The following is a 13,475-nucleotide window of genomic DNA, read 5'->3' as shown; positions in this document are numbered from 1 at the left end:
TATTTTATATATAATATTAAAAACAAACTAAAATTTTATTTTTTTTCTTTTAAATTTTAAAAAAATTTTTTCGAAGGAACATGAATCGTTTTATCTTTGTCATCTAAAAAGATAATTCACCTTTCCAAACAATGTAACACGGTGTCGAAGGGCTTAGGGTCTCATTGAAGTGAACCATCAAAAGAAAGGGAGTCATCAAGAGAGACAGAGTCGACGATGACATTAAAAGAAATGGTCGGATATTGAAACTAAATTCTAAGAGAGAAATGTGATTTTTTTAAAATTTGACTTAGATGAAAAAATTGTTAGTTTTTAAAATTTATAGGGAAAAATGAGATAAAATTTTAAAGGGTTAAAATTTTATTAATTTTAACCGTTTATAAGTAGATAAATGAGATTTTTAAAATTAAAGGGTGGACGGGGACCTGCAGCATACTTTGGGAGGAATGAAGTTCTTCGGCCTAAACATTTTTGTCAAACCAACTGGCGCCAACTTGCTTGGCACTACAGAGCATGGAGTAGTTTTTAATCTAGTCAGTCACCCAACTCATCCAAACGCATTCCTTGCACCATCTTCTTTAAATCAACCCGAAGTTCTCCGCACCTTCTCTCACAACCTCCACCCATGGGCTCTTTAGAAATTCAAACGCCTAAGGACCCCGAAAAGCCCATCTCACCCGTTGTCGTCGACGGCGACGACCTCTCCCCAATCGAAGAGGTCCGCTTAACCGTCACCAACACCGACGACCCGTCACTGCCCGTTTGGACCTTTCGGATGTGGTTCCTGGGCCTCCTCTCGTGCGCTCTTCTCTCTTTTTTAAACCAGTTTTTTGCTTACAGAACTGAGCCTCTTGTTATCACTCAAATCACCGTCCAAGTGGCCACGTTGCCCATCGGCCATTTCTTGGCTGCTGTGCTGCCCAAGACACAGTTCTGGATCCCCGGGTTCGGTTCGAATATGTTCTCGCTTAACCCGGGTCCGTTTAACATGAAGGAGCACGTACTTATTTCTATTTTTGCTAATGCGGGAAGTGCGTTTGGAAGTGGGTCGGCTTATGCGGTTGGTATTGTTACTATTATCAAAGCGTTTTATGGGAGGAACATCTCGTTCTTGGCAAGTTGGTTGCTCATTATCACCACTCAGGTAATTGTTTTATTTTTATTTTTATTTTTTTGAGGGGATAATCGAATTATCACTGACGGATCATTGTTTTTCTGTTGAAGGAAGATATTGAACGAATAAACTTCCAAAATTTCATATTAAATGCACTAAACTTTTCAGTACCAAATTAAGAGTGAAAATGTGAACAAAACTTTTTTAAAGAATTTTTGTTTTGGGTTTTTTTTTTTTTTTATAATCATTGATACAAAGGCAAACAAGGTGTTCTTGTAAATGATGAGTGAGGTTGGGTGGCTGACTTTCATTCTATTATTGAAGAAATTGGAAACTTTGTTCATTGGAAAGAGAAAACATATTTTTGTTTCTGAAAACGGTTTTCTGATTAGGTGCTCGGGTATGGGTGGGCTGGTCTGCTGAGAAAGTATGTGGTCGAGCCGGCACATATGTGGTGGCCTGGAACTCTCGTTCAGGTCTCACTTTTCAGGTACGCCCGCCGCCCTGAATCACTGGAGTTTGCTGTTTCCGTACTTTTTTTATATTGGCTGGCAAATTATCAATTGACTCTTGAACCGGTGAATTTGAATAAGCTCAATCCCGGTTCAATTCGGTTTAAAACCCCTAACGAGTTTAAAACATTTTTGTACCGGATTGACTCGATTCTCAGTCAAATCTGCTGGTCCGCTTTCTTAAACCATAATTGTAATATCAATATTGATCACAGGCGTTCTTTTTATTCTCTAAAATTTTGTTTTTAAAAAATTAAAAGAAAATAGTGGCTAGCACTATAAATAATGAGATTCTATTTCAAAATTTGAGGGCTTACCTACGTAATCTTGTCGGGTATATGCGTATGACAGGGATTTTATAGAATTATATGAGTTAATTTTTTTAATTGAGTTATTCTCTATTCTATATCTTTTCCAAAAAAATATTTGAAAAGGTAATTTTGATCTTTACCAAAGATGCTCCAAAAAGGGTTGTTTGTAGTGACTCTATTATCTTTTGCCATAATTAATATTATCCCCTAAGGAAGTGAAGATCTTTATTGTGCAATAGAAATAACAATTTTCTATTAATGTTTTTTTTTTTTTTTTTTAAAATGGTAGAGTCTAAATCAATGTTTTCAGATCGTTAATTGGTCTAATTGACGAGATGAACAAGTAACATCACTTTTATATAATTAAAATTTTAAAATAAATTTATTAAATAAATTTATTAGATAATAGTGAAAATAAATGTTTTCAGTTACCTTTTTTACACTCTGATCTGATACAACCGCTAGACTGTAATTCAACACAATTCATTTAATTCAACCTAGTTTAATGGCTAAATAAATTTTGAACTTTAACTAAGATGAAATTATCCACCAATTTGCAATTGAATCACTTTGATTGGTGGAACCAACGCAAGTTTTGATTGGTAAATCTAATCAAATAAAATAAAATTGCCATTTATTGTCCGCTTGCAGCACACTTCTTTGAATGATTTTTCCCGTTTATTGGGTTAGACTTTGAGGAAAAAGCCAAAAAAATTAAAGATGGTGTGAAAACTGAGAATCAAAATGTTAGACTAGTGCAGTAGAATCTGTTTCATATAATATAAATTCTAACAATATAAATTAGCATACTCACGATTCTTGCATATGCAGCCCCCTTAAGTAGAGGTTATCAAGAATATTTTTTAGATTTGCAGCTAAAAACTAGAAATTTCTAATTAAAACAAGTCAAGTGTTAACATTAGCATAATACCTTGATGGTAAAGATTCTAGTTGAAGCTCATCTGTCCTAATAATTAGGAGAGATATGTTGTTGAGTATCTTTTTTCTTTGATTGTTTATCTTTATTGTCTTCATTGGTCTTTAAAGTCCAATTGGGATATGTCAACTAGAATCTAATAGGCTGGTTGGTCCACTTCTCTTGTATCTTATTTTCATTTATTTATGCCATTACATGATGACAATATATTATATACATAATCACGGTGATTAATTTCTTTAAATAGTCTCAGTCTATCATTTGATTGCTTCTTTACACAGCTTGCTTAATTAAAACTCTACCATTGATTAGCTTAATTAAATATTAATTAATCAGCTGTAGAGGTTGTTTAACTATCCCAATTGAATCTCATACAAATCAATATCAGAAGTTACTCTTTAATATACTAGTTGATGTTTTTTAAATTTATATTTTAATTTCAATAATACTTTTTGTACTAATAATAGGTATAAATATTGACATTTCAACGTATAATTAGATTATTTTGAATTATAGATAAAGTAACACTCAATTATATGATGAAATATTAATGTTTGTATTAGTGTTTATATCTGTTATTCGATATAGTATTACTCTTTTAATTTTGCACCTCCATGGTGCTTGAACTTGAAATTATTGTTAATGATTCATATGACCACAAACTTTGGTTGGTAAATGTATTGTGTCAGCTAATTTGTGGTAGGGATGTGCCCTAGGGACCATACATAGTTGGATTGTGGAACTTTTTTTAGTAGAAAATGTGAATGGAATTTCCACAAGACATGATTTCATCACATGTGGTGTACTTTATTTCGGATATCTTAATCTGGTACTAATAATTGAGGATAAAGAAGAACTAAATGATGATTTTTATGCTAGTTGAAGTAACTCCAATATCTCCACTAGTAGTTCCAACTGTTCTGGTAGCTGAATTAAGACTGTTCATACAATTGACAGTTTGAAAAGATGCCAAAATTGGACCTAAGAGAATGAAAACAACACGGTTGATAACTAGCTAATTAACTTAGATATCTATTCCTGATGTGTGATGCTACCTTTAGAATTGATCCCCAGTTTCCTTAAGAGTCAGAAAGTGGGTCAGCTTTCACATGATGTTGCATACCAAAAGAAAATTATCTAAAATTTGAAGTAAATTTAGCATATAGTTCATTATCTTGTTTATGGGTCATAAATTCAAAATAAGCAGAAGTTTTTGTGCACATTGTTGATTATTTGCACGGTATCTGGTATTGAAAGCTTATGGTATCTGGTATTGAAAGCTTATGCATGTCTTGATATATCTATCACTAATTCTGGAGAAGTTTCAGAAACAGAATAAGAGATAACTGTGAATCCATACCATAAATAATATCTATAAAACCAATGTACATGTTTTATTAATATATGGTTCACTGTCTAATGTTATTTTGCAGGGCTTTGCATGAGAAAGATGAGCAGCGCATGACACGGGCAAAGTTTTTCCTCATTGCATTAGTTTGCAGTTTTTCATGGTATGTGGTTCCAGGATACCTATTCCCAACACTTTCAAGCATTTCATGGCTCTGCTGGGTCTTCTCAAAGTCAGTCACAGCTCAGCAACTTGGATCAGGGATGAGAGGACTTGGACTTGGAGCACTGACTCTTGACTGGACCGTTGTGGCATCTTTCTTGTTCAGCCCCCTTATTAGCCCTTTCTTTGCCATTGTCAATGTCTTTTTGGGCTATGTACTAATAATTTACATTGCAATCCCTGTAGCTTACTGGGGCCTAGACTTGTACAATGCTCACCGATTTCCCATTTTTTCTTCACATTTATTCACTGCAGAAGGTCAACAGTACAATATATCAGCTATTGTGAATGAAAATTTTGAGATAGATCTTGTGAAGTATCAGGAGCAGGGACGAATAAATTTAAGCATGTTTTTCGCTCTCACTTATGGCTTTGGCTTTGCTACCATTGCATCAACACTAACTCATGTGGCTCTCTTCTATGGAAGGTAAATTTCAAATTTAGCAACTTAGAGCAAATGAGCCATCCACTATTTGAAAATGTTACATCTTTACATTTTGCTGACAATTTGTGCTAATTTCAATCTAGTTGAGGTTTTTCGTTGCAAGTCTTTTTTTTAAACAGGATGAACAACTAGAAACATCGTTTTTGTAGTCAATATTTTTCATGTTATTAACTGTGTATTTAAAATTATGATCAACAGGGAAATCTATAATCGTTATCATGCTTCATCCGAGGGAAAGGAGGATATCCATACAAGACTGATGAGAAAATACAGGGACATACCTCCCTGGTGGTTTTACATAATGCTTGCTGTAACACTTGCAGTTTCTCTTGTACTATGCATCGTTTTGAAAGATCAAGTTCAGATGCCTTGGTGGGGACTTGTCTTTGCTGGTGTCTTGGCCTTTGTCTTCACCCTTCCAATCAGCATCATAACTGCCACAACAAATCAGGTAACTGAGTGAAACTATAAACTTTATCTCATATCTAAATCTGCTCTAAGACTGTAAACACCCACATTATTGTCCATATTATGTTTCCTTCAGTCATTCAATTCAAGTTATGTTCCATGAGACTGCTATCCCAACAAAAGCTCAAGATACTGCTGAACTTGATAGTTTTAATCAAGGTTCTGAAAATCGGACCAGACCAGATGGTTGGACTCGTTTGATTGGATGGGTCCCATCTGGTCTAGTTGAGTGGCCTAATAGTTTTTTAAGCATTAGATCATGGTTCAATCAGTTAAACCATGCTGATTCGTGGTTTGTTTTACACTTGGTTTAAGGTCATGCTGATGTTAGCATGCATTTTAATTCTAGAAATCATGCAAGGGAGGCACCACTACACTTATTTCATTTGTGAATTAATAGATATTTAAAGAGTATTGTTTTCCTGACTTGAGTGGCTATCCAATTGGTAGGATAAAAAAAAAGCTGGACCGGGCCTTTGATCGGCTCAAAGCCTGGTCTGGTAATTAAAACATTGGTTTTAATCAAATGAAATATGCAATAACATTTTCAATTGAATGATTGAAGTTGGTCACATGGCTTCCTTCATAGTTAGTGTTAGTATTTGAGATTATGAGGCAGCATTTATACCACCTTTTTGATATTGAAGTAACTTGTTTTTCGTATCAACATTCTGTTGCTCCATATACAGACACCAGGGTTAAACATAATTACTGAGTACGTAATGGGTATCATATATCCAGGAAGACCAATTGCTAACGTATGCTTCAAGACTTATGGTTATATGAGCATGGCTCAGGCCGTCTCCTTCCTAAGTGATTTCAAACTTGGACACTACATGAAGATTCCTCCAAGATCAATGTTCTTAGTTCAGGTACATTTTTTATCTAGCTATGAGATAGACAATACTAATAAAACTGCAGATGAAACTATATTAAGTAATATAGTCAATATTATTGTGACACTTAGGATATGCCAAAAAAGATATCTTCAGGGAAGTATTAAATCTTAAATGTATGATTGACAATAAACTTTAGATCATGGATTTGAAAACCAGACTAGTTTCACCAGGACTTGGTGGCTAGTCCAGTTAGGGTGAACAGTCTAATGGCTTTAGCCATTGGACTGTTTTGAATTGTGGTTTAACCAAGTTAACCAAGCGGGTTCACAATTCAACCATGGGTTTTACTGCAGTTCAAGGTCATGCTGACAACATGATTTTGCAAAATTTTGAGTCCCATTCGTTGGGCATATGGTACAACACCATCTGAGCACAAGTTAGAAGTATAATTTTCTTTAAACCACAACATATCCCCAATCTTTGCCAATTGCAAATTTTACTTAAGAGAAGTATTGCAGCTGCTTGAAAAAGAATTTGATGTTACACTTCTCATTAGAGACAAAATATGATTATTCTACCTTGGGTATATTACAACAATAGACGACCTTTTTGAACAAATGAAATTATGAAATTATAAACTGTTATAGTAACGGCGGTATTAGGAGATAGAATAAGCATACTCATTGAAACTTTTTTTTTTTTTGTAATCTACTGAATCATGTCTTTTTTTTGTTGCCTTAGTTCATTGGAACAATCCTTGCTGGAAGCATCAATCTTGCTGTGGCATGGTGGCTGCTGACCTCCATTGAGAACATATGCCATGATGATCTCCTTCCCGTTGACAGTCCCTGGACATGCCCCGGTGATCGAGTCTTCTTTGATGCATCAGTGATATGGGGTCTGGTAGGACCCAAACGCATCTTTGGATCACTTGGAAACTATGCAGCCATGAATTGGTTCTTCCTTGGTGGTGTGTTAGGACCAGTGATAATTTGGGCATTCCATAAGGCCTTCCCAAAGCAAACCTGGATTCCCCTAATCAACCTTCCAGTCCTCCTAGGAGCAACCGGAATGATGCCGCCAGCAACTGCAGTTAACTACAATTCTTGGATCATAGTCGGAACAATTTTCAATTTCTTCATATTCCGTTATCGAAAGCAATGGTGGCAGAGGTACAATTATGTTCTTTCAGCAGCTCTTGATGCAGGGGTGGCTTTCATGGCAGTACTGCTGTATTTCTCTGTAGGCTTGGAGAATAAAAGCCTGGATTGGTGGGGCACGGCTGGTGAACACTGTGACTTGGCAACATGTCCAACGGCTAAAGGCATAGCCGTTGATGGTTGTCCGGTGAACTAATTCAATGCAGCCTCAATGTTTGTTAGTGCTTGTATGCATCTCTCATATATCTTATTATGAAAGTTGGCTGGATAGGACTAGAAAGTATTGCAGCAGTATTATCACACAAGTGAGATTGTCAAGATTCAAGAAGTATTGTATGTATCACATTCGATGACTAATTCCATACAAAGTTTCGTTCGCATTTAAGATTTCAATTTTTCTACCATTAAAAAGTTTACCATTTCAAAGCGGCAGCCCGGCACCACCACAAAGTCCAACAATGGTAATGGGTCATCTGAAGTTGAAAAAACCAATTCAGATTTGTTTTTACTTTTCAATACAATCATAAATTAGGGGTAATAACCTCACCGCCGCCACAATTCATAGACCATGCTATCAACATTTTGACACAATTAAGTTTCTTTCACTTTGCCCTATTTGGTTTCGTTAATAACTTATCATTTCTCAAAATCAATGACACGGTTGACAATGAATTAGATTGATTCACCAACAAGGTCTGAACACAATCGTGGCTTGAGAGTATGGGATAAGTTGTCAAAGAAATAGAAGTGGTGGCTGACAACCAAGATTAGAGAAGAAAAGAGGTGAGAGTGAAAACTTAGAAATAAAAGAATTATAATAAAGTTTAATTATGAAAAAGATTTTTTTAAAATTTTTGTTAATTTAAATTTATACAATAATTTTTAAAAAATGAAATAATACGTAGAGTTGTTGCTTCATTCTTTTACATTAATTTAAAATTTTTTTATTAACCCGATTTGATTTGGGATAAAAAATGTTATTTATCCTATTAAAACGTAAAAAAATAAGAAATTAATTAAATTACCTATTTTTTTGAGTAATAAACAAATTTACTCATAATTTTATGGCTAAAATGAAAAGGTCGTATATATTCAAAAAAATACTAAAACTATCATTTTTTTATTCTATATAAATTATATTTTTTCTTTTATTTATTAACATATACAGTTTTATTTATTATTTGAGAAAGATTTCTAGAAAGAGAAAAAAAGTTTGTAATCGAGATTTTGAGTAAAAAAAATTCGTGATATCGAGATATTTATACGTATTATAACTTCAATCATTATTATTTTATTGGAAATACAATTATATGTGGTATTTTATATAATAAATTATAGTTGTTTGTAAAAATTAAATTGATAAAAATTATAAGGGCATTTTGTAATTATTATAGTAAGGGATGAATTGATATTTTACAATAAAAGGTGTTAAAGATATTAGATAATATTTGGGAATAAAATGATATTTTAAAATGAAGAGCGTTAGAGATATTATATAATATTTGGGGGGTAAAATGATATTTTATAATATAGAGATAAAGTGATATTTTCAAAAATTAGTATCAAATTAATCAAAGTATATTAATAGTCATAATATATAATATAATTATGAAATAGATGTAATTGTACAACAAAAATAAAATTATGAAACTCGAACTTAATAATAAAATAATGACATAAATATGTAAATAATATTTTTGATTATGTTATTTATGTTAATTATGTATTTTATTGTAGGATTAATTTAAATGGTTGGATATACTTCAATTAGATAGAAAGAAATGAATAGAAAAGTGTGACAATGTAATAAAATATGTTAGAGGTAATAGGAAATTAATTAAAATTTTAAAGTACACGATATTCGAGGGATTAATTCAAATGGTGAGCGAAAAGTGTAATATAAATTGAAGGGTATTTAACATTAAGATAAATATAAAACCAAGACATTTTGACAACGACATCTTTGTTGAAATTTCAAATGATGAAGATGTTGAAGTTCTTAATGGTTATCTGGCCTATTTTAAAGAATGTGTCTAGTTTTTGTAACAACTATAGTTAATGACGTAGTTATAAGATTCAATAAGCAAATGAAGGTTTACAAGGTGGTGAGCTGAGTAGTTATTTACAAGATCATAAGATTGATTTAAGAGATATTCAAAATATTGGGATCAATCTGAAACAAGAATTTTCTGAGAAAGACTTTGTATACTTAAATGATGTTCATGTTGATGTGTTGTATAGTGCAAAAAAATTTGTTCATTATAATGAAGAAAAATTTCCAGATTGAAGTGAATTTAATGGGAAGGTTATTTATGATATTCCTATTGAGGAACCGAAGTTCGAAAAGCAGACACATGTTAATAAAAATATTAGAGGTACAAGTAGTTTCCCGCAAACAAATCCTGATGGTGAGAATGTTCGTATTGATGCATTTCATTGATTACCTAAATTTTTTGATCACTCATCTACATCTAAAAGCTGTGGAATGCAAAGAGATGATAATTCTCTAAAAATTGGTACATTATTTTCAAGTAAATAATATGATATTGATGTAGCAACTCGAGATGCTTTTGAGAAGGGATATCAGTTTAAAGTGTACAAGTCAGATATGTTTAAATGAGAGGTTAAATGTTGTAATCAATAATGTAATTGACGTGCACAAGTAAACAGGGTGGGAGAAGGTGACAGTTTCAAATTATGTCGTATAAATAGCCAACACACATGTCTTAGAAATTAGATATTACCTCATCATAGGCTCGAGTTTTAGGATAAATTTTAAGGATTAGATTTATATTGGTTGATTGTGTTTATTGACCAAAGGAGATTATTGTGGACATCGTCAACCTATATAAAATTAATATATCATATGCGTAAGCATGACAGACAATAAATTGAACACTTCAATCATTGAGGAGCACATCAGAAGAGTCGTTTATATTACTGTCAGAGTATTGTTACAATTTAGTACGTTGTAATTTAAGAACTGTGACACATACACTAACGGATGAATATGAACGATTTAAATGCCTATACATGACATTGGGTTGTAGTATTCATGCATTCTAACAACATATTTGTTTAGTCATTTGTATTGATGCTACCTTTTTAAATGGTAGATATTTAGGTCGATTATTTATCATTATTGCATTGGATGATAATAATTAGATATACCCATTGACTTTTGGCATTAGTCGTAAGGGAGATCATGACACATGGTGTTAGTTTTTTACAAAGTTGAAGGATTGTTTAGGTGAGATAACTTATTTAGCAATGATTTTAGATTGACATATCAGTATATTCTCTACAATGGTTGAAGTCTATCCAAGTGTGCACCATGACTGTTGTTGTCATCATCTTTACTATAACATGTCATCCAAGTACAAAAAGAATGTAAAGTTGTATAGATGTATTGAAAAACAGCTAAGACATACATGAAGTATGAATTTTGAGAGATAATGAAGTTATTGTCCTATATGTACCCTAATGCAAGAGTGTACTCGTGTGAGGTAGGTTACGATTGGTGGGTAAGGACATGTTTTTCAGGGTATAGGTACAATATAATGACTACCAATATCGTTGAGTTGTTTAATGCACTTGTTAGACATTGTAATACCCTCAGGTACGTTTCAGAGGTATTTATATCTTTTAGCCCTGCTTTGAGACATTTCTAGTTTTAAATATATATGTTCAAATGTATATGTGGATATATATATATACACACACACACAACACTTTCGGGGAGAGATGTTACAAACATGCTTGAGGTTTGTCTATTACTATGCTTATCAAGTTTATCAAAGTTACATTACAATAATGGTTTTATGAAAAAAAAATCATACAAGTAAGTACACATTCAATATTATAACATGTTATAAATGTGTTTATGTATACTTAATTACATACCATATGTGTTGATGTTTATATAATTTGTAGATGTTTGCACCAACATAGTAACACCTTGGGTAGAGGAAAAGATTATCAAACATGTGCGAAAGTTTTCAAATTTGCAAGTGCATCATATTATATCTAAACGATACGAGGTTCTGAGTAGTGGCTAATATGATAGTGTGGTCGATCTTGCAGAGCGGATATGTACATATAGAAAATTTTAACAATCACAAATTTCTTACACGCATGCCATCATCGTTGCAAGATATATGAAGCTCATCACCTATGTTCAATAGGTTCATCCTTACTACAACACCGTCTTTTACTGTGCAGTTAACGCGGAGACCATCAATCCATTAAGAGATCAATCAGAGTGGCTGCATGGAGAAGAGGCACACGTTATCCATCCACCATTTGTCCATTGTCATCGCATAAGACATCCAATAAATAAAAACAGACGTTCTTTACAAGGTGAAGTTGTTGAACAACTTGTAGCTGATGTCAGAAACCTAGACATACGAGACAGAATTGCAAGGGTCTTGCTCCAATACCTAGTTTCGTACCTTCAAGTTCAATAACTAAAAAAGAAAGGTTGAAGATAACTGTATTTGTAACTGTACTTGTTCATTTTGATATAAAATTTGTGATTATAATATATTATCTTTGAAACTTGTGATTAATTTCATCCTCCCCCCCCCCTTCCCTCCCTAAGGCCTTTATTGAAAAACGTGACTCAGATTGATATATGTAATTGACTTATGCTTGTGAAAATATGTGTGTTGGATCTGATCTGTAGCCTTCAATGAAATATATATATCAGTATCCAACATTCGACTGAATCAAAGACTTCCCATAATGGCAAACTCCTTTGGGCTGAACCTGACGTTAATCTTATTAACTCGAAACCGTAATTATCGCTCGAGTTTATCTTATTTACCATTCAAAATATTTGTAATTGAAACTCTACTGAATTGGCTATCGTTAAGGTCTAGGAAGTATTTGAAATAAGTATATCAAAATATTTGTAATTGTTGCTCTGTTAATATTTTCTTAATCATGACTCCCACGTCTCTATATCTATGTATAGTAACTTGAGCCTTAAAATATTTTTTCATAGGAAATTTGATTTCATCTTTTCTCTCATCATTTTTTTTCTTTTGTCGAGTTTCTTATAAAAAAAATTAAATTGCAATTATATTAATTTTACATTAGAAATGATTCAATTCTAAATATAGATGCATTATTCAAAAAAATAGACCTCAAATTCGAATTTTGCACGTCAAAAAACCTTAAAATACAAAAATTTCAATTTGCCCCCTTATATAAAAATTATCAAAAAAGCCCATAATTTTGAAAAAAAATCATTATGCCCCACCAAAATCCACCACGTGAATTCGGGTATCAATGAATTTTTCAAATTTTCAATTCTACCCCACCACATGATTCACTATATAAAAACTCACACTTTGGCCTCCAATCACATGAATTCATGTGGTCCAAAAAGTTTAAAAAATACACAAAACCTTTCCGTCTCTAAGAAATATCATCACACAAATTCATGTAGTGAGCAAAAAATTCGCATGGAGAGAGTCGAATTCGTGTGATGAGATTTGACCTTCTAAACTTTGTTTTTTAAATCTCATTTCAACAATAATCAATTCAACACATAATCTAACATAAAAACCTTAAGAAAATTTATCCAAATTATCAACAAATCAAACAATTTTATTAAATCTTTTAAATCAAAATCCTAAATTCTAACACTCAATTACAATATCCAATCACCTAAGTCTTGTACTAAAATATATAAAAACATAAAAATATTTATTTTGTTAACCTTTTCACCTATTTTGGGTCGAAAAAGTCGTAAAATTTGTCGGAGAAAGTCAGCTAGTGCATCTGCGATTTTGTGAATTGGAAACATGCGATTCGTGTGGCTGAGGAAAGGAAAACGTTTTTTTTCTCTGTTTTTATTAAAAAGGTAGTTTTGTCTTTACAGTAGAATAAGAGATTTTCGTTTCAAGTTTAAAAGTTTAGACAAATTACCTTTCACCCATAACTTTTAGCTAATTCAATTAATTTCCCTAAAAAAAAAATACTTTGGGCAAGCCTTGGGTGGACCATGTAATTTACACCAGTTGTTACTTTCAGTAGGATTTTCCTGGAAGTTTCCTATAAGACATCCTGAGTGCTCAGAAGAATCTTATGGCTGGACCTCAGGGTTCGACATC

The 13,475-nt window shown here is 32.7% G+C and overlaps 1 protein-coding gene across 1 annotated transcript; it reads left to right on the top strand.

Annotated features, from left to right (window-relative positions):
• Positions 1 to 490: 490 nt before the first annotated feature.
• On the top strand, positions 491 to 7,749 carry LOC123227309 (oligopeptide transporter 4). Its single transcript, XM_044652054.1, has 6 exons — positions 491 to 1,144; positions 1,507 to 1,604; positions 4,308 to 4,871; positions 5,088 to 5,340; positions 6,047 to 6,229; positions 6,938 to 7,749. The coding sequence occupies exons 1-6, from the start codon at positions 626 to 628 to the stop codon at positions 7,550 to 7,552; spliced, it is 2,232 nt and encodes a 743-aa protein (XP_044507989.1). The 5' UTR covers positions 491 to 625; the 3' UTR covers positions 7,553 to 7,749.
• The last annotated feature ends 5,726 nt before the right edge of the window (positions 7,750 to 13,475 follow it).

Source organism: Mangifera indica, chromosome 10 (assembly GCF_011075055.1).
Source record: "Mangifera indica cultivar Alphonso chromosome 10, CATAS_Mindica_2.1, whole genome shotgun sequence".
NCBI lineage: Eukaryota > Viridiplantae > Streptophyta > Magnoliopsida > Sapindales > Anacardiaceae > Mangifera > Mangifera indica.
Note: the sequence above shows the minus strand (reverse complement) of the source record. Positions and strands in the feature narration are given on the sequence as shown.

Excerpts from the sequence above, each read along its gene's own strand:
- LOC123227309 (XM_044652054.1), top strand. The coding sequence starts at position 626 with ATGGGCTCTTTAGAAATTCAAACGCCTAAGGACCCCGAAAAGCCCATC. Across the intron at positions 1,605-4,307 it reads GTTCAGGTCTCACTTTTCAG|GGCTTTGCATGAGAAAGATG; the intron begins GTACGCCCGCCG and ends GTTATTTTGCAG. Across the intron at positions 5,341-6,046 it reads TAACTGCCACAACAAATCAG|ACACCAGGGTTAAACATAAT; the intron begins GTAACTGAGTGA and ends CTCCATATACAG.